The sequence below is a fragment of the Triturus cristatus genome, chromosome 1_2 (genome assembly GCF_964204655.1).
Source record: "Triturus cristatus chromosome 1_2, aTriCri1.1, whole genome shotgun sequence".
NCBI lineage: Eukaryota > Metazoa > Chordata > Amphibia > Caudata > Salamandridae > Triturus > Triturus cristatus.
The window spans coordinates 852964223-852989838 of NC_140580.1; the positions used below are offsets into that span (position 1 = coordinate 852964223).

At 49.7% G+C, this 25616-nt stretch overlaps 1 protein-coding gene across 1 annotated transcript in view; it reads right to left on the reverse strand.

The window, feature by feature from the left end:
* ALDH4A1 (aldehyde dehydrogenase 4 family member A1) overlaps positions 1-25616 on the reverse strand; it is a 229373-nt gene that overhangs the window by 19819 nt on the left and 183938 nt on the right. The window contains exons 13-14 of the mRNA XM_085609038.1: positions 22156-22277; positions 2963-3081 (exon numbers count right to left, since the gene is read on the reverse strand). Of these exons, the coding sequence (XP_085465164.1) occupies positions 2963-3081; positions 22156-22277 (241 nt within the window). The remainder of the gene's footprint in view (positions 1-2962; positions 3082-22155; positions 22278-25616) is intronic.

The window sequence follows — 25616 nt, forward strand, 5'->3', positions numbered from 1 at the left end:
TTAATTGACAAGCTCATAATTCTGAGACTTGTGCAAAGTAGGGTTTACTCAGGTGATGGAATTAAGCTAGACACTCATAATCAAAGCGTGTGTGAGTGTTTGTCAACCAGGCATCTAAGCCAGGTAACTTCAAAAGTTCCAGATACTGAAGGAAAAGTGACACCACCTCCATACAGAAGTGTCAGTCAACACACACTCAATGAAGAAGGCATTTGGAATGCACAGAGGATAAATCTATTCATTGTAATCTACCACACCAGATAGTTTTTTCAAATGTGCAAATCTGAGTGACAAATTACTTGCATGAATCTCCAAATTATAGGTAATATATAGTCCTCATAGATGAAATGATAATATTGTGCATTGAACGACAAACAAAAGTAACTTAGTCATGCCACATTTTTGAGTGGGACACCATTTTATTAAAAATGTATACGGTTTTCTGCTTTCTCATCTACTTTGTCCCTGCTTATTTCCCCTCCCAATCAGAGACCCACTGCAAACTTTCTCTCCTCACAGTATCTGCGGACAGGGCAGGAAAGAAACTTTCTTCATGTTCCTAATGCATCATTTGAAAGGTCTTCCGCATGAGGCTTTGATGTTGGCCTGCTGAAAACATCATTTTGTATGGACGTTTGTCTAAAAATGTTACAAATTGTATTACTGCATTTCTGGACTTATTTTGCTGCGAGAGTTAGGGGAGAGTTACCTTACCTTAAGAAAAGGGTTGGGAGCAATAATTAAGGTTAGTGACGCTGTTTATTCTGATTTACCCAAATCGAGCTAACCATGATCATGCCATGCTGGATCTGCACTTTTGCTAATTATTATGCATAAAATGTGTATAAAGATCCTGTTTCTGAAGGATCGGGAGTGACTTCTCATTTTATTCCCAATACTCTGTCTGATTTTATTTGGATTTTCCTTACGTACAAAGCTGTCAGAACTCTTTATGAGTATGACATTTAAACTTGAGCAATTAGCTTGTTATTAGGATTACTATTTTAAATGCTGTGTCTTTATGACATTCATTTCTTACTTTATTTCATGTGATGCCTTATTAGATTTCTTGTAATAAACCTTTAAAATCTACCTCTGATCTAGACCTCAATTATTGAGAGATCCCAGTTACTAATTGATCTTATTTGGTATATGCTCTGCTAATTTGATGGGGTCAAGGAAAAAGGGAGGTGTCTCTAGCCACTAGATTCACTGCAGTGAAGGCGCCGTGCTTCCCAGGAAAAAATCTGGGTTGTGTAAAATACTGGGGTTCACATGATTATGGGGAGGTTCGGTGCACCCCAATATACACTCAGTAAAGGAACGCACAGAGGATGAATCTAATAATTGTAATCTGCTACCCCAGGAAATTCAAAGGAACAGGCAGGTTGCAATCACTTTCCCTAGCATAAAGTCGTGAATTCAGGAACGGCGGAGAAGGGGAGGTGGAATTCCTGTGAACCCTACCCCCGCAACACAATTTGTGATTTCTTGAATTGGGAGGTGGAGATATTTTCCATACACCTGCGACAAACTGAGCATAGTAAGACTGCATACAAGGCTACCAGTGCCCACCCAAAGGAGGCACCACACATTTAGAACCAACTAGGAACTGCTGGGACCCTTAAGGAAGAAAGCAGCACCAGCAGAGGGTCTGGCAGAATTAGGAATATGAGATGTTATAAATGCTGTTGCGAGATTCCAAGCGAGCTTTCCGATTAGAACTTACCCATCATTGGATGCTGTGGCCATTACGAGATAAAGAGCAACAGTCTCCATTTATGCTGAATGTTTCTGCATAGAATTGATGTAATTTTTACTTTGAAAAATCTATCTGTACTGACTACCTTGCCTGTCTGCACGCTGGCTGTATTTTCACAAAGCTTATATCTCAAACTAGGGGGAATAACCACTTTTCCATTGAAAGCAAGCATAACATTTCTCTCAACAGTACTCCGACATGTGCATGTTCAGTCCAAGCCAGTGAAAAAGGAAATGGCTTCAGTGTGTTAAAGCCTCAATTAGCCTTCCTGTGGAAGAATCTAGTTCTGACCTTGGCCTGTCTGCTTAGATTCTTTCTACTGTTCCCCCAAGACAGAGGTGGTGGGTCTGACATCCATCTTAAGTCCTCAGCTTTCTAATATTGGAGTTTAAAGCAGGTACAAGTAGGGGCTGTAGACAGTCACTGTAGTGTGCATGACAGTACGCACAGACTCTGTCATGCTTCCAGCACTATTCCTGATGGTCCTGGAAACTTGCTAATCGTTTGGGAAAAGGCAATCTGAGAAGGCAATAGCTGATGGATGTCAAAAGAGTATCCTGCATGGTCTGACCCTCTAATGGGAGGAGTTCCTTGTGGGAAATGCAACTTTTGTGTGGATGTCAGCCTTTTGGAAAGAGCTCCCCCCAGATATTCAATCTTTTAAACTCCAGCTTTTGGGGAGTTCACAGACACACATTTGTGGTGTCCTGTCCCAGCCCCCAGAAAGACAAACAGCCAACCAATACTCCACATACTAAGTGTCCTGTGGCTATGACTACATTTCAGGTGCAGAGAACAACGTATAGCTTTGTTACTGAATATATGTATTCATGCAAATATGGTGAGTAATCATCAGGTAGGCCTCATTATAAAATTTTAGCTTTGCAATTACTTGAGGAATTCATAAAATGAGCATATAATTTTGCCAACACCACAAGTGTGCTTGATTTTGTGGATTAGGTTACACACTCTCAGAACTAAGGGTGTTACCTCTAAAAGGGTTGACTTGGGGAGAGAACACATCAACTAGAGGCTTCTCCCTGACATATCTATTTGCCACACAGTCAATTTAAAACACCTGCTGCCAACATAAAGATTCTACAGAGGGATCCTCTAGAATTACCACTTCTAATCAATCACCCTTTATCACCTCAAAGAAACATAAACACTATGAAATAAGCGCATGCAGGCACTACTTACCTGAGGCCCGGGCACCCCCAAATGGTTGCTGAGCCACAACGGCACCTGTTGATTTATCATTTATATAGAAATTTCCAGCAGCGTGTCGCAGAGCTCGAGTTGCTTCACTCACAACATTTCTGTGTATAAAAACATCAAATATTACAGCACCTGGACAACAACATTGACACTCTAGGTAAAAAAGACAATTCACCACAAAGTAAATGTTAACACACCATACCTAAAACAGAAAACAACATCACATTGAAATGAGCACTCAAAGCAGGTCTCCCCTGCACAGTATAAAAAGACACGTGATACTTCAGATGCTTGGCACTTTTTATATGGTTTTAATATAATATTCTGCACAGTAATAACATTGTCTGATTAGTAGCATTATATTGTTTACATTAAGAAGTTGCTCACCTGTAACAGTGATGTCGCAGCTGGGTGTATTTCATAGATGTGCATACTTTACTTTCTCACGTTATCTAGTGGCAGAATAGTTCCTTATCATTTTGTAAAGCATCTGCTGGGAGTGAGGCACATGGCTTGTCCATGATGATGTTGATAGGAAACTAAAAGCACTCTTGGCTTATCATCATCCTCACGCTCTTTTGGGCGACTTCTTCTCAAGCACAGCTCATTAATTTTCTTGGGACATTAAGGTTGGGTTGGTCACTGGTGAATCAGTGAAAGATAACCATGTGTGAAATATCAAGGACAATGTTTCTCAGAAGTGAGCAGTGGCCTAAATTGAGCACTAATGGTACGTTTACTTTCAAAATGTGTTTTCAGAGACCGCGGCTGTTGCTTGATAGATTTCAGATAGGAGGATGTTTTCAACAAGTGCAGCAGCTGCTGCATCCTTCCTTCCATACGCTTGAATTTAGAGACAATGATTTATTGGTGGACTGGTGGCAATACTTGACGCATGCTAAAACTGAATATATAAAAAACTGACAAACACATTCTCGCTTACAACACAACTTTCTAACACAACTGGTGAAAGCTAACTAAGAATTATGATGCAATTCAAAACATCAGGCGCCAGACAACAAGGCACTAATCTTCAGCCATCTAGCAAGTGTAAATACAATAAGTGAGGCTGTAGAAAGGCTGACAAAGGAACAGACTAAATGATTTGGAGATCAGACGTATAAATAGGACAAATATGAGCTAAAACTAGGTTCTCTCTTTGACCCATGAGAACGAGGCATCAACATATAAAGCTTACAAGTACATTACTCTAGGAGCTGAAATGACAGCTAAAATGAAAGGCACTTTCAAAGGAAGCAGCACAATATCATATCTTTCTATGGGTTTAAATATTGAGAATGGCCACTCTCTTTAATGTAGGACAGTATTAATAGATGTCTTGTCACCAACTTGATCCCAAAAGCTTCATGGATTGATAAAGAATTCTTTCCACAACAATCACGAGTAACTTTTGTGACTTTGCTGAATCGGAACATTACAGGAAAGTCACTAGTACTAATAGGATTGTCTGCCAGATTATCATCCACAGAAATATTGAGCTACAAAAATATCATAGCAAAATATTGCCAAAAAAATATGGAGAAGTTAAACATATAGGTAAATAAAGATTTATTATCCTTAACTCTCAACTTTACATACATTGAAGATATGTATTAATAAATATTGCCAACATAGATACATATATATGGAAAAAATATTATAAATCAAATTTTTCCTATATATACTTATTTTTGAAATATTTTTGTTATTGATATTCTTGCTATGACATTTTTGAAGCAAGATGTTTACAGCTTGATATTCTGGTAGTATATGGGACAATACACCTCTGAGGATTCCCTACAGTAAATTCACTAGAATAATTAGGCTTTAGGAGAAGGTGTGGCAGCAGCCTTGGCACCTCTAATCTGTTACAGCTTTTTGGTGCAGGATGGACACAGGGTCTACCCCCAGACATGTGGCTGGGTGGTCTTGCAAGAACAATACAAGAGAGGAGAGGCGAGGGAACCATATGAAGTTGAGAGATGATGCAGCTGTGCGGTGCCAGTTTGCAGTGTAAATCAGTGAGCACAAAGTAATCGATGTTGGGGATCATTCCACAGTGGATTCAATATGCTGAGCTCACTAACAACTTATAAAGAATAATATAAGGGCAACTGCTGATAAAGATCGAGTACAGTTGCAACAAAATAGCAGTGGGTGACATTCACCTCATGAAGTTACTATAACTTAATCTGAGAAGCGGTGCGCTTGGATATAGTGGTGCTACAACACTTACGGAGTGAGAAAGATCAACTCAACTTGCTCTACAAAGACTAAATTGCCACTGAGAAACCATTCTGCTCTACCTCTTTTGCCAAAGGAAGCTCTATGCAGTAAGCATGTGAAAACAAAAATGTCAGCACACGGTGAGGACTACGGAAGCGCATTTTCTTCTTCAAATGGCAACACTGACCTGTAATCCACCCTACGCTCTGTTTGGATCAACAATTCAGTCCTGTGTGACCCACATGCATCATGACCTTCAGTGTCTCTTAATCTAATGAATCGAAGTCCTCCAATTTAAATGGCTGGGAGGAAGCCGGTCATCTTGAATGTCAAGGCTGTATTCTCCTCAGATGGTACTCGACAGGGTACCATCTCTGAGGTTTCATGTCAGTGCCTCTTGACACATGTGAAGAACATCTGAAGTCCAACTCTGAAGCAGACACCCAGGAGTAGATGTTAATGCAGTGGACAATGTTTGTAGCTGTGAGTACTGTGCGTTTGAGGTCTATGGCAATAATAAGGAGAACAGGATGACAAAGTGGTTGATTCTTTCTGATGGACGATGATCTGCAATGTGAATATGATGTAAGACCTGCACACTACAGTGCCCCCATTTTTGAAGTTGATGAAGTTAACTCAGAATAAAGAGAACGGAGAGAGCCAATGGAGAAAATCAATTATAGGTCAAAATCATTCAAAACACTGCTTCAAAACAGGTCATAGTAAAATGACAAAAACTGATGTATTCATCATGATCCGCACTGCCCTAGAGGGAGCAAAATGTGGAACGCTTTTCCCTAGTCTATCAGGACACGCAGCCTGATCCTCTGACATAGGTTGATTCGGGAACCTCAGAACTCTAGCATATAAAAGACCGTGGTTGTCATCCATGCCTATAGCAAACAGGGTCAATATCACAAGCGTCAGAAAAAATATTTTGCTCACTTTGATAACTAGGCATTAGCAAACTTAAAGCAGATACGGCCGCTAGATAGCAGGAGAATACAAGGGAGGAGCGGCTATTAAAAAAAAAAAGCATGCTCCTAAACAAGTACAATTTTCAGAGTAGCAGCTCAAACTGGGTGCATCATTAAACAAAACGAAGTCACAGAATGAGAAAACAAAAGACGTCATGAATAATCATCCTCGATTGAACAAAACTAGCTTAAGGAATGGAGCTCTATGTCACATCACAAGATCTTAGAGTTAGGCTTACAGTTAGGAGGAAAGGGAAATTCTCCACCAATTTTGAGATATATTACATCCTCCTGCACCCATCTCTACTTCAGGCCCTTCTCTTAAATTCAAATCCAAGCGCAGTGACGTTCACCGTGTAATCTACAACACTAACCCAAGTCCTCAACAGTAGGACACCTTGCGGTAACACTGCACAGGCATGATGCATTTATTGTAAACTTCTGGGCAAACATTTTTATAAAAACAAAATGCTTGGATGAAGGTTCTCTACCTGGCTTGGAAAAGTTAGGCTGCCTGGCACATTTATTTTCTGACCTGGTATATTTTTACTTCCAGTGATCTTGACAATCTGCAAGTCAGCTGAAACTGCTCCATGTTTTCAATGCGCTGTTTCTCAGCAGAGCTTTGCTCTGCTGAGAGCTCATCATCCAAAATGAATCCCCAGCTGTGCTGCTGGCCAATCATTCTCGGCTATGAGGTGACCGGAAGTAGTGGCAGCTTGACTGCAGTCCAGAGGCCCAGGCCTGGTTGACCTGTACTCCTGTAGGGAGGCTTCATACTAGGATCCTTGGTAAAAGTATGTTCAGTTCACCATACCTGTGCTCAATCATCAAGTATGGGACATGTGTAGGTAGTCAGTGTGCAGAGTGTGTGACTGTTCTATGATAATTAAGTGAATGTGATGCTCACTTGAATACTAAATACATAGCTGCAAAGGTTGATGCTCTTCCACGTACTCGGAATCCCCTTCCTGAAACCAGTCTCACTGGTTGGGACAGGGAGGCTTCACACTTTCTTCCTTTGTTCAGTATGAGATTTCCAGCCAAGGATGATGGTAGACCCCTCTCACACATCCTGTTAGCGGCTGTTGCCTAGCAACGGTGGATTTCTGCTAGGCTATTATCTGCTTCGGATCCACAGCACACCTTGTACAGTCCAAACTGGTTTGAACTTGACTACTAGTTCCAGCAGCTTATGAAAATGTGACATAAAGAAGGAAAATCTTATAGGGGAGACTACTTTTGTTTGAAAAACATAGACCATTGGCTGCCTCAGGCTTCCTACTGTGGCCACAATGGGATAAATTATGCTTCTTCAAGTTGGTAATTTGTATGCCAATTGGACGTTGAGGAGATTCTTTACACCAGTGTTCTGCAGAGGCGGTGGCAGGAACGGAACCTTAGCTGGTGGCTGTTCTTTCAGGCTTAGGCCAAGCCTAACTTCCAGGAGACTCGTGCTGTGGTCTATGAAAAGAGGAGGTGGACTACTCTGCGAGGAGAGAAGTTGCCTGGCCAATGGAGGTCTATGCAAGGCTCAGCTGGCTGAAGTGGATGATGCCTCATGGAAGGGAGACTGCCCAGGAGCTGCACAATCCCTGCAGCCATGCTGGACAAGTAACAAGACGAATCTCAAGACCGCGTGGGTAGTGGAGGTCCACTGTCATTTTCCTGTACCACCTCTCGTGCTCCTGCAGCCCCCACCCTCCCTGTGTCCTTATGGTGCAAGTATCTGCGCTTCCAAGCCTGGAGGTTTGCAATCTTCAAACTTCTGGCAGTGGTCCTGTCTAGTTGGAAAGACCTGAATGCTCTGTTCTGGAACTATTTGATCAATCAAAACCATTTACGGTTCTGAAGATATCACTGTGTAAAGTTGTGTGCCTAGCCCTAAAGTTCTGTTCCCAGTTGGAACTAGTGAAGCCTTGGGGTCTATTGAAGGCCATGGGCCTCAGGAGGTGCCTCTGCCACCAGATCATCTGGACTATGACCAGGCTTTTTCGAGATACAGGCCAATAACAATACATACCCCAGGGGATGTCCTAGTGGGTGCTGGTGCCTGTCTCACTGCAAAATCTAGAGACCAGATGGTCTGTTAAAACTATGAAGAACTGTGCCTCAGCTTGACATCGGATAGTAGATTCAGGCCATCATTGCCTTTCACTGAGATTCGTGGCACAATAAACTCTGCCATTAATTCTACGTGGCTGGAACCACTGTTAATGTGAGATTTTGATAGCTGATATTCTGAAAGGAATATGCTACTTACCAGTATGCGTATGCATCTGTTCTTGGCATGTAGAGCTGCAGATCTACACACTTGTGCATAGATCGCCATCTGGTGTTGGGCCCGGATGTTTGCAGTTTGTTTTTCCTCTTGGAAAGTCTTTGGAAGTCACAAGTTCGGTGACTCCTCCCTTGGATCGTATTGCGCATGGGCTTCGGCTCCATCCTCAGATTGTTTTTCGCCAGCAGGGAAAAACGGAGCGTAGTAATAACAGTGAAGATGCCCATGTGTGTGTTATCTAAATAAGATAAGCTTGAACAGATGCAGGTAGCCGGGGAGGCGGGTGGGCGTGTGTAGATCTGCAGCTCTACATGCCAAGAACAGATGCATACTGGTAAGTAGCATATTCCGTTCGTGGCATACGAGCTGCAGATTACACACTTGTGCATAGATTATATAGCAGTACCCACCGTTAGCGGCGACCACCCGTATCTGTTGCAGTGGTTTGAAATAATGTTTTGAGTACAGCCTGACCCACACTAGCTTGTTGCTTAGTTTGCACATCTACACAATAGTGTTTGGTCAAAGTGTGCGGTGTTGACCATGTAGCTGCTTTGCAGATATCATCTAATGGGATGTTCCCTAGAAAAGCCATTGAAGCCCCTATTTTACGTGTAGAGTGGGCTTTAGGGGGAATGGATAGCGTTCGTTTTGCTTTATGGTAGCAGTTAGAAGGGCGACCTCCGGGGAGTCAGATGGTGTCGGACTGACCACCCCGAGAGGCACCGTTCTGTAAGGAGCAGCCGAGCGCCGCTGAGAAGCCTCCTGGGCGAGGTCCTTCTCCTAGGATCGTACAGCCAAGTAATCCCCTCCCACCACAAAGGGACACAACCAGGGTATCAATGCTCACAAGTCGTTTATCAGGATTGAGGGTAGGTCACCGTGGCAATATTTACAGGCGGATCAAGGGATCCAAAAGAGTCTCAGGGTTTGGTTAGGAACGGGGGTAGCGGGACAGTCTCTGTAGCAGCCCGGGACGTCGTCCGCCGGGTTCGAGGGGTCGCTTCGGTGAGGTCGAGCCGCGACGAGGTCAGCAGGGCTCCGATGGTGGTTCCAGCGAAGTCGAGCCGCGACGAGGTCAGCAGGGCACCGATGTTCCGTGAGGGTCTTCTTCTCAGCAAGGGGGGGGAGCCGCGACGCAGTCAGCAGGGCTCGAGTTCTTAGTTACAGGCAATGAGTCTCTCTCCGTAGGGTCAGCCGCGATTCGATCAGCAGGGCTCTGGACTCCAGGATACAACTGCCGTCCTGGTTTCGGCCTGCCCCAGATATAGGTCTGGAGCCCTTTGATGTCCGGACCCTTGTGCCTGGGGGTCGGAGGGGCCGGGTTGAGAGAGTCCAGACACCCAGCGGGAGGGGGCGCCAGCGCCCAGGGAGGCCGGAGGGCGATCGGAACCAGGCGTTGGGGGGATGGCTGGAGGCCCCATCGAAACTCTCCTCCTCCGGGATCGGTGGAGTGGCCACTTGACCCCCCTCCTGGCAGATCTTGGTGCCTCGATGTCGGGGCTTCGCGGGGACCGCGGCCGGGGCGGGTTGCGTCGTGCAGGTTGGTGCGGGTAGCGGGGTACAATCCAGGGGGGCCCCGAAGGGTTGGAGTGGCCCCCGTGTGGTCTGGTAGGAGGGTTCGGGACCCCGCCACGAGGCCGGGTCCAACAGGCGTCCCCCCCAGCGGAAGGCAGGGAGAGTCACCCATCTTCTTGGGTGTTCTCCTCGCCGAGGCGGAAGAAGCGGGATAGGCCATCGGCGTTGGCGTGGTCGTTGCCGGGCCGATGGTCTACAGTGAAGTCCATCCCCTGCAGAGAGATGGACCATCGCAACAACTTTGGGCTCTCGCCTCTCATCTGCATTAGCCACCGCAAGGGCCGGTGGTCGGTTTGGACCCGGAAGTGGGTGCCGAAGAGGTAGGGCCGGAGCTTCTTGAGGGCCCACACCACGGCGAAGGCCTCTCGTTCAATGGTGCTCCATCTCTGCTCCCGGGGCAGCAGGCGCCGGCTGATGAAGGCCACTGGCTGGTCAATCCCCTCAGAGTTCACTTGGGACAAGACAGCCCCGACTCCGTACTCCGAGGCATCAGTCTGTACCACAAACTCTTTGCTGTAGTCGGGAGCTTGTAGCACGGGGGCGGTACACATCGCTGTCTTGAGGGTCTCGAAGGCCGCCTGACAGAGGGGCGTCCAGTGCACCTTCTTTGGTTGCTTCTTGGAGGTGAGCTCCGTGAGGGGGCCCACAATGCTTCCGTAGTTCTTAATGAACCGCCAGTAATAGCCCGTGAGTCCCAGGAAGGCCCTCACAGCGGTTTGGGTGGCTGGGGGCTCCCAGGCCATGATGGCGTCGATCTTTGGCTGGAGGGGAGCCACATGGCCGCTCCCCACTTGTTGTCCCAGATAGGTTACGGATCCTTGGCCTATCTGACATTTGCTGGCTTTTATCGTGAGCCCGGCCCTTTGGAGGGCGGTCAGGACCTCCCAGAGGTGCCTTAGGTGTTCGGCCCAGTGGCTGCTGAACACCGCAATATCGTCCAGGTAGGCGGCGCTGAACGCTTCCAGGCCGGCCAGTACCTTGTTCACTAGTCTTTGGAAGGTCGCCGGGGCATTCTTCATGCTGAAGGGCATCACTCGGAAGTGGTAGTGGCCATCGGGGGTGGAGAAAGCAGAACGCTCTTGGGCGCCCGGGGTGAGCCGGATCTGCCAGTATCCGGCAGTGAGGTCAAAGGTGCTAAGGTAGCGGGCTGCTCCTAGGCGGTCGATCAGTTCATCTGCCCGGGGAATGGGATGGGCATCGGTTTTGGTGACGGCATTTAATCCCCGATAGTCCACGCAAAACCGGAGCTCCGGGGTGGTGCCCGGGGCGGCAGTTTTCGGCACCAGGACCACAGGGCTGGCCCAGGGACTGTCGGAGGGCTCAATGACCCCCAGGGCCAACATCTTGGAGACCTCGGCGTGGATGCAGGCCCGCACCCGGTCGGGGACTCGGTAGGCTCGGTGTCGCACGGGGGGGCTGTCCCCGGTGTCGACGTCGTGGACGCACCATTGGGTGACTCCGGGAGTGAGGGAGAAGAGAGCAGCGAAGTGATGCAGCAGTCCTTGACACTCTTGGCGCTGCTCTGCAGTCAGGGTGGCGGAGAGGAGGACTCCCTCTACGGAGCCGTCCTTTTCGGAGGTTCTCAGGAGGTCGGGTAGGGGCTCGGAGTCGTCCTCGGCCTCGGCCCCATCGTCCGTAGCCATCAGCAGGCTAAGTTCCGTTCGGGCAAAGTGGGGTTTGAGCCTGTTGGCGTGGAGAACCCGGAGGGGGTTCCTGGGGGACTCCATGTCGACCAGGTAGGTGACGGGGCTCTTTTTCTCTACCACCTTGAAGGGCCCGGTCCATTTGTCCTGGAGAGCACAAGGGTCGACGGGCGACATGACCCAGACCTGCTGGCCTGGCTCGAACTCGATGGAGGAGGCGTTCTGGTCATAACAGCGTTTCATTTCCTCCTGGCTGGCCTCGAGGTTGGCTTCGGCCAGTTCCCTGAATTTCCGTGTTTGATTCCGCAGGGTCAGGAGGTACCGGTAGACGTCGGGCGGAGCATCCTGGACGGTAGTCTCCCAGCCTTCTTTGACCAGGCTGAGGGGGCCCCGGACAGGGTGTCCGTACAAGAGTTCGAAGGGGCTGAACCCCAAAGACTTCTGTGGGACCTCCCGATAGGCAAACAGCAGGCAGGGCAGCAGGACGTCCCATTTGCGTCTTAGGGGCTCCTCCAGGCCCTTGATCATTCCTTTCAATGTCCTGTTAAATCATTCGACTAGTCCGTTCCGTGGTGAACTTGTAGGTGACCCCGCATTGTTGCCACAGGGACCGCATATATTTTGAGATGAAGTTCGTGCCTCGGTCACTCACAACCTCCCGGGGGAAACCAACTCTGGAGAATATTCCCATTAAGGCCCGGCCCACTACGGGGGCCGTCACTGTTCGGAGAGGGATGGCTTCAGGGTATCGGGTGGCATGATCGACCAGGACGAGGATGAAGCGATGTCCTTGGGAGGTTCGGGGGTCCAGAGGCCCCACGATGTCGATCCCTACCCGCTCGAACGGGGTGTTTACTATTGGAAAGGGTTGGAGAGGGGCTTTGACTTTTCCCCCACTCTTCCCGCTGGCTTGGCAGGTCGGGCAGGTGCGGCAATGATTGTCCACGTCCTTCCGCATTCGGGGCCAGTAGAAGTGGGTCACCAGGCGGCTGCAGGTTTTGTCTTGCCCCAGGTGCCCGGCGAGGGACACATCATGCGCCAGATTGAGGAGGAAGTCTCGGAATCGGAGGGGGACCACCAGCACTCTGCCGGCCCCCAGTTCTGCGGTCTTCTGCTCGCTGTAGAGGAGGTCATTGTCCCAATAGACCCAGTGGGTCCCCGTTTGCTCTCCGGTAGCCTGGGCGGCTGCTTGCTGTCGGGTCCCTTCGAGGGAGGGGCAGGTTTTCTGTTCTTGGCGGAACTGCTCCCTGGTGGGGCCACCTTCTTGGCGCCATTGGGCGAGTTCGGGTAGGTCGCCGAGCGCGGCGACCTCGCCCGGGGGGATTTCTGGCGGCCCGGACTGAGCGTCGGCTTCTTCATCGACGGAGGGGGGTGGCGGTTCGGGCCACTCCGGCTCTTCGGGGGGAGCCGGTATGCCCGGCTGGATAGCCCAGGCGGTCGTGGACCGGGTGGTTGCGCAAACCCATTTGGGCAGTCCCAGCATTCCCAGATGCTCTCGGCGCTCGACGTGGGCCCAGGGGGAACTTTCCAGGTCGTTCCCCAGGAGGCAGTCTACGGGGGCGTCGTCGCGGACGGTCACCTTTAGCATGCCCGACACTCCCCCCCACTCGAAGGGAATCCGGGCCATCTGGCACAAGCTCTCGGTGTTGTCGGCCGACCGGACGGGGCACAGTACATTAGGCATGATCTGTTCGGGGGTCACCAAGTGGCAGCGGACGGCTGTCACGCTGGCTCCGGTGTCGCGGAGGGCTTCGGCCCGGCGTCCATTAATGGTGACCCACTGTTGGTACTTCTGGGTGTTGCTCGGGATGGGAGCCCGGGGCACCATCTCCCGGCTGCCCAGGCATACCAGGGACATGGCGGCGGGTTCCCATTCGGTTGGCTCTGCGTCGTCGTTCTCTTCATCTTCTCCCTCTTCTCCCAGGGCCGAGGCCGCCAAAAGGCGGGGGGGTGGCCCGGTGGCCCCGGCTCGTCGGTTCACGGGGCAGGTCGGGTCACTGCCATAGTGTCCTGGCTGTTGGCAGTTGTAGCACGTTACCGTCGGTCGAGGCCCTGGTCGGGCTAGGGGGGTCCCTCTTCGGGCGAGGGACGGGGACGTGCGGTTCGGGGGCGGTCCCCGGGGAGGACTCCGGGGCGGCCCTGCTGAAAAGTCTCTGTTTCGGTTCAATCCCCCTCCTCCGCCGCGCTGGCGGGGGGGCCCCGGGTTGTTCCGCTGGTATTCCCCCATCGAGTTCCGAGGGACCCAGGTGTTCACCCATCGATCGGCCTCGGCGGCGAGCTTCCGCGGCTCGGTCAGCTTGCTGTCGAGGAGGTGCTGTCTTAGCTCGATGAAGCAGTTGTTGGAGAGGTGCTCCCATACAATGAAGTCGAACAGCTGTTCGTAGGAGGTGACTTTGCTGCCCTTGATCCACCCTTCCAGGGCTCTGCTGAAAAAGTCTACGTATTCCACCCAGGTGGTACCGGGGAGCTTCCGGCAGTCCCGGAAGCGCTGGCGGTACATCTCTGGGGTGAGACCATAGCGGGTGAGCAGGGCCTCCTTCATATGGTCATAAGAGATCATCACTGCGTCTGGGAGCTGTAGCAGGGTGTCTCTGCCTTCGCTGAGGAACCGTCCCCATAGGCCGGCACCCCAATCTTTCCGGGGGACCCGATGGGCGGTCATGGCTACCTCGTAGGCCTTGAACCATTGTTGGATGTCGTCGTTCTTGTAGTACTCTTTGACGACATCCTTGGGGATATGTACCTTCGCCTCGGCCTGCGGAGGGTGGTCCCTGTTTCCGGGGGCGCCGGTCTCTCCATTTTTGGACTTAATTTCAAGTTCTTTAAGGCCCCGCTCATGCTCGAGGGTTAGCCTCCTCTCTTCCAGTTCTCGGTGCCGTTTTTTTTCCTCTATTTCTTCTTGCAACCGTAGTTGTTCTAGGGCCAATTTCTTTTCTGCTAGTAGGAGTTCGCCGTCCAGGCGGAGTCGGGCGAGCTCTAACTCGTGGGTCCGGACCCTCTCCCGTTCTCGCATCTCTTCCGGGGAGAGGCCGGTCTCCACGCTAGTTCTTCTCCCATCTGCTGGGGCTGCGGCTGGTTGCTGGTGCACGCTTGGCACCGGGTTTTCTTCGGTTTGGGGGGAAGCCGCTCCGGGCTCTACCCAGGTCCTTAGGGCTTTCTGCAGGTATTCTTTTGTGTTTAATCCGGTGGTCGCGATGCCTTTGTCTTTACAAAACTGTTTTAGTTCCTTATGGGTATATTCCTCCAACCGTTCTTGTTGGAACTCCGCGGTCGGGGTGGTCTCTTGGTTGCTCATCGTTTCTCTGTGTCTGGGTAGGTAGTGGGTGAGTTACTCGCTGTACGATTTGCGTCAGGCTCGGATCGCACCGCTGGCCACCAATGTTAGAAGGGCGACCTCCGGGGAGTCAGATGGTGTCGGACTGACCACCCCGAGAGGCACCGTTCCGTAAGGAGCAGCCGAGCGCCGCTGAGAAGCCTCCTGGGCGAGGTCCTTTTCCTAGGATCGTACAGCCAAGTAATCCCCTCCCACCACAAAGGGACACAACCAGGGTATCAATGCTCACAAGTCGTTTATCAGGATTGAGGGTAGGTCACCGTGGCAATATTTACAGGCGGATCAAGGGATCCAAAAGAGTCTCAGGGTTTGGTTAGGAACGGGGGTAGCGGGACAGTCTCTGTAACAGCCCGGGACGTCGTCCGCCGGGTTCGAGGGGTCGCTTCGGTGAGGTCGAGCCGCGACGAGGTCAGCAGGGCTCCGATGGTGGTTCCAGCGAGGTCGAGCCGCCACGAGGTCAGCAGGGCTCCGATGTTCCGTGAGGGTCTTCTTCTCAGCAAGGGGGGGGAGCCGCGACGCAGTCAGCAGGGCTCGAGTTCTTAGTTACAGGCAATGAGTCTCTCTCCGCAGGGTCAGCCGCGATTCGATCAGCAGGGCTCTGGACTCCAGGATACAACTGCCGTCCTGGTTTCGGCCTGCCCCAGATATAGGTCTGGAGCCCTTTGATGTCCGGACCCTTGTGCCTGGGGGGTCGGAGGGGCCGGGTTGAGAGAGTCCAGACACCCAGCGGGAGGGGGCGCCAGCGCCCAGGGAGGCCGGAGGGTGATCGGAACCAGGCGTTGGGGGGATGGCTGGAGGCCCCATCGAAACTCTCCTCCTCCGGGATCGGTGGAGTGGCCACTTGACCCCCCTCCTGGCAGATCTTGGTGCCTCGATGTCGGGGCTTCGCGGCCGGGGCGGGTTGCGTCGTGCAGGTTGGTGCGGGTAGCGGGGTACAATCCAGGGGGGCCCCGAAGGGTTGGAGTGGCCCCCGTGTGGTCTGGTAGGAGGGTTCGGGACCCCGCCACGAGGCCGGGTCCAACAGTAGCAAATTTGAATACATTTGACAATCCACCTAGCTATCCCTGATTTGGAGAGGGGTTGCCCTTGTGTGGTGGAGAGAAAGAGACAAACAGTTGTTTGGTCTTACGGAAGGGTTGTGTTCTCTCGATGTAGTAGAGTAAGGCTCGTTTGACATCTAGTGTGTGAAGAGCTCTTTCTGTAACAGTTTGTGGTTGCGAGAAGAATACTGGTAGTTCTACAGATTGGTTTAGGTGAAAAGGAGAAATGACTTTGGGGAGGAATTTTGGGTTGGTACGGAGAACCACCTTATTATGGTGCATTTGTAGAAAAGGTTCTTGAATAGTAAATGCTAGTATCTCACTGACCCTTCTGAGGGAAGTGATGGCTACAAGAAAAGCGGTTTTCCATGTTAGGAATTGAAGTTCACATTTGTGTAGGGGTTCAAAAGGAGGTCCCATTAGTCTGGTGAGAACAATATTTAAGTTCCACACAGGTGAGGGTGGCACTCTGGGGGGAATTATTCTTTTAAGGCCTTCCATGAAGGCTTTAATGGCAGGTACTCGAAAGAGTGAGAGATGTTGCCTGTTTTGTAGGTAAGCTACTATGGCTGCGAGGTGTAGTCGAATGGACGTATAGGCTAGATTGCACCTTTGTAGGTGGAGTAAGTAGTGTATGATGTGTTGAATGGACACATCTAGTGGATTGATGGTGTTGTTATGGCAATAGATAACAAAATGTTTCCACTTGGCGGCGTAGCACGCTCTAGTGGTAGGGCGCCTAGCTTCCTTGATGACGTTCATACAGTCAGGAGGAAGATTTAGGTATCCGAATTCTAGGATTTCAGGAGCCAGATCGCAAGGTTGAGCTGAGCTGGGTCCGGGTGTCTGATCTCTCCATGGTTCTGGGTTAAGAGGTGTGGAGAGAGGCGTAATTTTTGATGTGGTACTACCGATAGTTCCAGTAGTGTGGTGTACCACGGTTGTCTGGCCCAAGTTAGCGCTACTAATATTAGTATGAGGGAGTGCTGTTGTAGTTTGCGCACTACTAATGGAATTAGTGGGAGAGGCGGAAAAGCGTACGCAAATCTGCCTGACCAGTTCATCCATATCGCATTGCCTTTGGACAATGGGTGTGGGTATCTGGCGGCGAAGCTTGGGCATTTTTTGTTTTCGTGGGTGGCAAAGAGGTCTATCTGTGGATGCCCCCACATTTGAAAGTATGGGTGAAGAACTTGCGGGTGAAGTTCCCACTCGTGGAGTTGTTGTGTTTGTCTTCCGAGTAGATCTGCTATAGTGTTTTGTACTCCTGGGACATGCTGGGCTAGGAGAAAGATTTTCCGGGGTATGGCCCAATCTCCATATGCTCTGTGCTAATTGAGAGAGCTGTGGAGAGTGTGTCCCGCCTTGTTTTTGAATATAATACATGGCTGTCATGTTGTCTGTGCGGATCAGGACTGCTTTGCCCAAAATTTGTGTCTAAAAGGATTTTAGGGCTAGGAAGATCGCTAGTAACTCCAGATGATTGATATGGAGTAGCTTCTGTTGAGGTGACCACTTGCATTGCACGGTGAGATGTAATAGATGAGCTCCCCAGCCGGAGAGCTATGCGTCTGTTGTTAGTACTACCTGTGGAACCGGGTCCAGGAACGGTCGACCTTTGGAAAGGTTTGTGGTAGTCCACCACTGCAGAGAGCGATGGGTACGACCGTCTACCAACACCAGATCTGTTAATTGACCCTGGGCCTGGTTCCATTGGTGCACCAAGCACTCTTGGAGAGGACGCATCTGGAGTCTTGCGTGAGGTACTATGAAGATGCAAGAGGCCATCATCCCTATTAGTTGCATGAACACCCGAGCTGGAAGGGGGTGTTGTGCTATAAATTTTGCGCGCAGAGCCTGGATGCTTGCAATCCTGGCAGGATTGGGGTAGGCGAGCGCTTTTGAGGTGTCTATAGTGGCACCTAGATATTGTTTTATGTGGGATGGGTGGAGATGGGACTTTTCGTGGTTTATCGTGAAGCCCAGCTGATGAAGTAGCTGGATGGTGGTGTGTGTGTGTTGTACACACTGATTGTATGAACTGGCTTTTATTAGCCAGTCGTCTAGGTAAGGGAAGACGTGAATGTGTTGTCTTCGCATATGTGCTGCCACCACTGCTAGGCACTTGGTGAATACTCATAGTGCGGTTGTGACTCCGAACGGGAGCACTTTTAATTGGTAGTGGTGGCCGTTCACTACGAATCTGAGGTACTTCCTGTGGGCCTTGTGCACTGGAATGTGTAAGTAAGCATCTTTTAGGTCCAAAGTGGTGAGGAAGTCGTTTTGGGAAAGTAGCGGAAGTACCTGAAGCGTTACCATATGAAAGTGGTCTGCGTGTATGTATGTGTTTAGGGGGCGAAGGTCTAGGATGTGCCATAGAGTTTCGTCCCTTTTTGGCATGAGAAAATACAGGGAGTAGACCCCCATATTTTGTTGGTTGGTTGGAACATGTTCTATTGCCTCCTTGTCTAGGAGGGAGATTACCTCCTGCTTGAATAGCCGTAGATGTTCTGGTGACATCGGGCGTTGTCTGGATGGAATGTTTGGGGGGGTAGATGTTAGCTCTAGGCAGTAGCCGGACCGAATTATTTGTGTTACCCATTTGTCTGAGGTGATGGTAGTCCCGACCGGAAGGAAATGTTGGAGCCTGCCCCCGACCGGAGTGTGATGGTCTGGGGAAGTGGAGGGAAGTCATTGGAGAGGCGCGGTGGCAGAGCGGGCGGTATTTGTTTTGCCTCTGCCTTTGTTATTGTTGCCCCTGTAGCCGCCTCTTTGGTAACCCCTTGTAAACGTGGACTGAGTAGGGGATTTGTATGCAGTGGAAGCGGAGTCTGAGGAGTAGCCTCTGGATGTGCTCCGAAAGGAAGAGCGGCGAAAGGAGCATCTGGGAGGGTGAGATTGTAAGGCTCCCATGGATTTTGCCGTGTCCGTGTCCTTTTTCATTTTCTCCAGGGCGTCATCCACTTTGGGGCCAAACAGATGTTCCTGGTCAAAGGGATGGTTAAGGATGGAGGCTTGTACCTCGGGTTTAAAACCTGATATCCTTAGCCAGGCATGGCGGCGGAGAAGGACACTAGTATTGATAGCCCTAGAGGCTGTGTCTGCTGCGTCTAAGGCACAACGTATAGAGGTATTAGTAATTGTTTTGCCCTCCTGAATTGAGTTTGTTGGCCCTAGCTTTATATTTATCAGGGAGATGGTTCATTATGGCTTCCAATTCGTCATAATGGGCCCTGTCATATCTGGCGAGTAGCGCCTGTGTATTGGCGATACGCCATATGTTGGCAGCTTGGGATGCAGTACGCTTGCCAGATGCGTCCAAGAGTTTAGACTCTTTGTCAGGTTGTGGTGCTTCGCCTGATGCCTGGGAGTTGGCCCTTTTACGTGCGGTGGAGACTACTAGAGAATCTAGTGGCGCAGGCCCTCTAATGTAGGAGGGATCTGTAGGGGCAGATTTATATTTCTTCTCGATGCGCGGGTTAATGACCCTGGCTCTGACTGGGTCCTTAAAGACCTCTGGCGCATGCTTTAGAACTCCTTTGAGCATAGGCAATATGGAGGTGGTCCTATGTGTGGTGTCGAATGTATCGAGGAGGAAATCCTCGATACGGGGTCGGTGTGTAGATCTACCCCGTGATAGTGTGCCGCCCTTTGCAATAGGTGGTTGAACCCCAATGAGTCTTCTGGTGGAGAAGGTCTGGAAAGGTAAAGATCATCCTGTGGGACGTTAGGGACATCAGGGATATTATAATCGTCCCATGGGTCTGGGGATCCTGTGGGGGTGGGGTCCCCTGTAGGTAGATCTTGGGGTGCATCCCCTATGTCGTCATATGGATCCCCCTGATCATCATCATCCGGAGATGGAGTTGGGGAATGAGGAGGTGGGGATGGAGAGGGCGGTGGAGGTGGAAGAGGAGAAGGTGGAGGCGGTGGAGGAGGTGGGGAAGGTAGTCTGAAAGGGGAGGTAGCAGAGTCCTTTCTCTTTGGAGGTGGAGGCGGAGCCGGATTCTCCAATTGTCTCTTTTTGATAGAGAGCATTAAATGTCCAGTTTTGGGATCCTTGATTAATGTTTTTTGTAAGAGATCCGGTGTAAAAAGTTCTGGTGAGGCTGGTTGATCCGTCGGCGTCGAAGGCGTCGGGGCCGTTGGTTTCTTATGTTTTTCTGTGCCGGTTCGCTGTTTGGAACCATGCTTACGAAATTCCGGTTGTTTGGTAGGCGCTGAGATGGGTTTCGGCTTCGAAGTGTCGGTGCCGGTGGCCTTGTGTGCTTTGGTCGGTACCGAAGATGGTGTCGGTACCGAAGAGCTGGGTTTCGACCCCGAGTGTTTCGGTGTGGGGCTCGGTGTCGAGATGGAGGCCGGTTTCTTTTTCGGTGCCGAAGAGTGTTTATCGGCACCGACGGTGGGCTGGCTCGAGCCCGAGCCGCTGAAAGGCTTACTTGGCTTCTTTACCGGGCCCGAAGGTGCGGTGTGTGAAGCAGTGTCTCTAGTCTTGCCTAGGCCCGCAGGCGAAGGCGTGACCGAAGCCTTTTTCGGTGCCGGCGAGGGTGTGGGGGGGGGTAGATTAGTACTCATGACCCTCTGTGCCGGAGTGATGTCCTCCACATCTGAGTCGTCGGCTTCGGAGGCACTGACGAGTCCCTCGTCGGTGTGAGGATGTTCTGGAGCGTCGACGCCTTCTCCGAAGATGTCGTCCGGAATCGTTGTCAAGGAGTGTGCCATGGTTCTTCTGGCTCTTCGGTCTCGAATAGTCTTTTTGGACCGGAAGGACTTGCACGCCGGACAGTCTCGAGCCTCGTGTTCAGGGGAGAGGCAGAGATTGCATACCTCATGGAGATTGGTGTGGGGGAATTTGGACCCACATCGAGGGCACTTTTTAAATGGAGTCCTTTCCATTAGCCAGGACCGGAGCTTGGGTAGCCCGAAGGCCGCCGTCGACGACTGGAACCGAAGGTCTGTGCCGATGAGAAGTCGCGTCGAGTGGGGAGATCGCGTTCGAAACAATACCGCGAATTGGGGTGAGGATTGCGCGTCGATCGTCGAACTGGAAGCTGTTCGGAACCGGAGCGCGAAGATTACATCCGAGCCCGATGGCGGGAAAAAACAATCTGAGGATGGAGCCGAAGCCCATGCGCAATACGATCCAAGGGAGGAGTCACCGAACTCGTGACTTCCAAAGACTTTCCAAGAGGAAAAATAAACTGCAAACATCCGGGCCCAACACCAGATGGCGATCTATGCGCAAGTGTGAAATCTGCAGCTCATATGCCTCGAACATTGAGTACCAGGGACATGATGTGAGCAAACTGAATTGTCTAGCGCCGGACCCAGAGACCCTGAAAACAGAGGACTAAACATATCATGGCACGGTTGCAACATTACATGCTTTTCTCTGGCATGCCTGTCACACTTACTGAGACTCTTCCGTTTTTACCACATTGGCTGCCAGTAGAGTCCCAAAGTTCCCAGAATCAACCTGGGCGCAGCCACCAGGGATAACAATGACCACAGGGGCAGTGCTTTAGAAAAAACAAACTAGGGCTAGCGAATAACAGTGGCCATGTGTCAATGTTACAGAACATCTAGAACCTGGCAAATAAACCGTATAAAGACAAGTGGGCTTGGATCTCAGATCCAGAAATGCTTGCATCTTTTGCTTTTCGTTTTGCATCATACAGTTAAATGCATCTTTTATTTACCGGTCAAAAAAACTCATTATTCTAATGAAGGTATTACCCTGAATAGACATTGAGTTTATTGTGTTATTTACTGTATGGAGCTGTGTCTGACTGTGAGACCTCTACCAGCCCCTACTGCAAGCACGGTCTGCCCGCTTTCATTACCCCTGCCTATCAAGAGCACCGTGTTTACCCAAATTAAGTGCAAAAGTATTGGTGTCTCCGGATACACAAACAATAAACAACAGCACCCACAAAGAATTCTGCTCAGTAATCCAGGATCACAAGGAATACCCCCCACAGGTATGGTGAAATCAATAACATTGAATCAATTTGCTCAGAGGGTTAAATCTTAAGGGCACCTTTCCACTTCTGCAGAAAAACGGTCTCATTCCTACTTGAACATTTAGACACCTACTTGTCCTGAGCGAAGACTGCCCCAGTGAGGCCATAAGGAGACGTTGTGTCTATCAGCTCCAGCACCTCTTTGTACTTGTCTTCCGGATACACATACACTGTCAAGACTGGTCCAAAGATTTCCTGCAGAGTGAAACACACTTGTTGAGAATTGTTTAGGGCAGACGCTCAGTTTGAGAGTTTTGACTGCACTGGCGAGAATAGCAGAAGCTGTGAAATGTACATTTAGGGAGAACAATGTATCCATGCGATTTCAATTTATTCAAAGATTCACCAGCAATTCACTCGGTTTTATTGGACACAAACCGCACCCCCATGACCAGTATAACACCAGTCTTGCAACAGACTGGCTTCCAGGGATCTAAGGAAAAGTACCCGAAAGGCCAATGCCACCAAAAGGACATCATGGCTGGGGCAGGGATGGTTGTGCAAAAACAGACCAACAGGAAAGACTGACACCACTCTCAAACCTCTGCTGGACCACTACATTCCATAAAACACATCTTGGAAACATCTTTGCTTAGCCTATATGGTGTGGCAGAGCTTTGTAGGTTACATGAAAGAGATTTTAAAAACAAAAAGGGCCTTGAATTATGCACAAGCTAAAATGGCATCAGCTCTGTGCCCGGTGCTGAACAACAAGAGAAGCGGAATTTATGAAACGTTCAAGTGAGGCTGGACAGGGGTGTATTGTACGGCCCTGAAACTACTGTGGTGCAGTGATCCCCCAACTACCCAGGGGAAGACCAACTCTTTAGGGGTCCCATTAAGCCCAAGACCAATGAATATCTGTGAGATACAAGAGCCCCTCATCACACTCTGCAGGGTGGTCCCATCATTTTGTATTACGCCACTGGGCTTAGTAGGTCCAATAAAAGTCAGTGATGGGCTTGTCTGGTGGTGGCCAAATCAATATATTTAAGGAATTGAAGGTTATATATCAAGTTAGAACCTCATTATGAGTGAATTGCAGTCCTGAGGGGAAAATGAGCACCAGGTAAATTGTATGGCTTTTTCTGGGTACACAATTTGCACACCAGGCTGAGTTCCGAACTTTGCAATGGTGATTACCCTTTGCACGGTTTCCCCACTCCCAGTTGCGCAATCTCTAAATGTGCACTTTTTGTTCTCAACATTTGCTTTAGGATTTTCCTACCAAAAATCGTGTGTGCAAAAACCCATAGGTTCTACAATTTGTGATTGTGTAGTAATCCTGATTCAGGTGCACACTGAGCTTGCATCTGATTCAGGTTAGCGCCAAATCAGAATGAATCCTATTATGTTAAAAATCGAGGTAGCTAAGACACAAGGCTTCTAAAATTGGTTCATTACAAATATAAGGTGATACCAATAAACCTTAGCAAAATTTTGATGGAGTGTACTGGACTTTTTTTAGTCAGCATCTCACATCCTGCCTTTTCTATATCAAATTACATATTGCACATAAAAGTACTCGAAGGTAGCTGACAATATTCTGGTGCCTCCAGGTTCTCCACTTATGGAAAATCATCTGATCCTGACCATAAACATTTGTCACATGAAAGGTTTAGGGACTAAGATGGCTTCAAAAATGCTTCGCTGCCCAGTCTTGTTTTGCAGGCCTTTTTATGGGTTACTTAAGTGGACACTAGGCAAATTGAAAGGAGATGCTCAGGAGTTCACTAATGACATTCAATATGAACTATCAGGTGATACTGGTTAGGGGTACACCTAAGGCATACTCTCCTCCTCAGTCCAGGGGGCCTCTGGCCCCTCATTCCAGGCCAAGGCGTAATTGGAAATTGCTTGCAGCTGATCAGTAGTTTTTCTTTGTTTAACTTTTGTCAATAGTGGCAGGGTGCCTTTCAGGCCTCCCCACTTTAAAATTCACAAGGGCAAACAACTTTCACTTTTGTCAGGCTAGGAGGCTGTAGTATCCAGTACCATCAACTTGTTAAAATCCACAGCCACGCCAAACAAAATCAGGGGAGGCTCCTCCATTGGAGCAGAGGAGCGTCACCCCACTTAGGTGCCCCCCAAAGACCCAGAGATGAACGATATTATAATTCATTACCATTTTATCTTTCATCCTCCCGTCTTGAACTGAGCGTGGGGGGGGGGCAAGGCCTGCTGAGTGACAGCAGGGAGGAGTGGTGGGCAGAGGGCTGCCTTTGCACTTGATCAAAGTGTGCATGTCTTTTTTGCCAGCCGCCTTGCGACTACTAGTCAGACATGCACACTTTAAACCTCTCAACCCAGCTGTCTTAAGACTGCTAGGTTGAGAGCAAGTGCAGGCATCCAGTGCCGCCTGGAGCGCCGAGAGAGGCCGCTCCCACCAGTCAGGCACTGCTCGCCTCCTGGTTAACAGCACATGAGCAGGCCAGGATTGGTTGAGGAAGTATGCTAGGCCTGCACTGCAGAAGAGGTCGGAGTGAGGAGGTTATCATCCGGAAGGATCAGGTTTATTTATTTATTTTCTTTGCCCGCTCCCCCCTCAGTAGATGCCAGCCGCCACTGAATAAAATGTTAAAATTCTTAAACCGTACCATATCCACCTCACACTCTTCATCAGATTTTTTCAATATCTTCTTTATATACTGCAACGCCCAGCAACTCAAACATGCCATTAGAACAACTTGGCTAAAAAGTAAATGTCTGGCCAAACACAAATCATGTTTGTTCCCAGCCCCTGCACACGGACTACTCACACACATCGTACGCATATACAGATGTATATCAGGAGGACAAGCGTTCCCTTACATCGCTTCAGGGAGTGGAAGGACTTCCAGCTCAACATCAGAGCCTCCTCCCCTCTTCTTGAATTCCACAAGAGGCTGAACACCTAGGTTTTCAATTAACCAATCTTTAATAGGCAGTGTTAGGCACAGACATCTGATACCCTTGCGCACGATAGTGCACTTTACAAATACACATAACATATTGCAACCGAATTGAATATGCTACTTACCAGTATGCATCTGTTCTTGGCATGTAGGGCTGCTGACATTCATATCTGTGCATAGATCGCCGCCTAGTGTTGGGTCCGGATGTTTGCACGTTGTTGTCCTGGAAGAGTCTTCGAAGTATCCTGAGATAGGTGACTCCTCCCCTGGACCACAGTGCGCATGGGCATCCTCTCCATCCTCAGATTGTTTTTCGCCATTGTGGCAGTGATGGAGTAGATACAGAAAGTGATGACCATGCTTACAGTAATTCTGAGAGCTGCAGCTGCTACAGGCGCCGGGGAGGAGGGTGGGCGATATGAATGTCAGCAGCCCTACATGCCAAGAACAGATGCATACTGGTAAGTAGCATATTCAGTTCGAGGCATGTGGGCTGCTGAATTCATATCTGTGCATAGAATATATAGCAGTACCCTCTATTAGCGGCGGCTACCAGTGCCAGCTGCAGCGGTCTGAAAAAGAGTTTTGAGAACAGCCTGTCCTACAGCTGCCTGCTGTTTTGATTGCACATCTACACAAT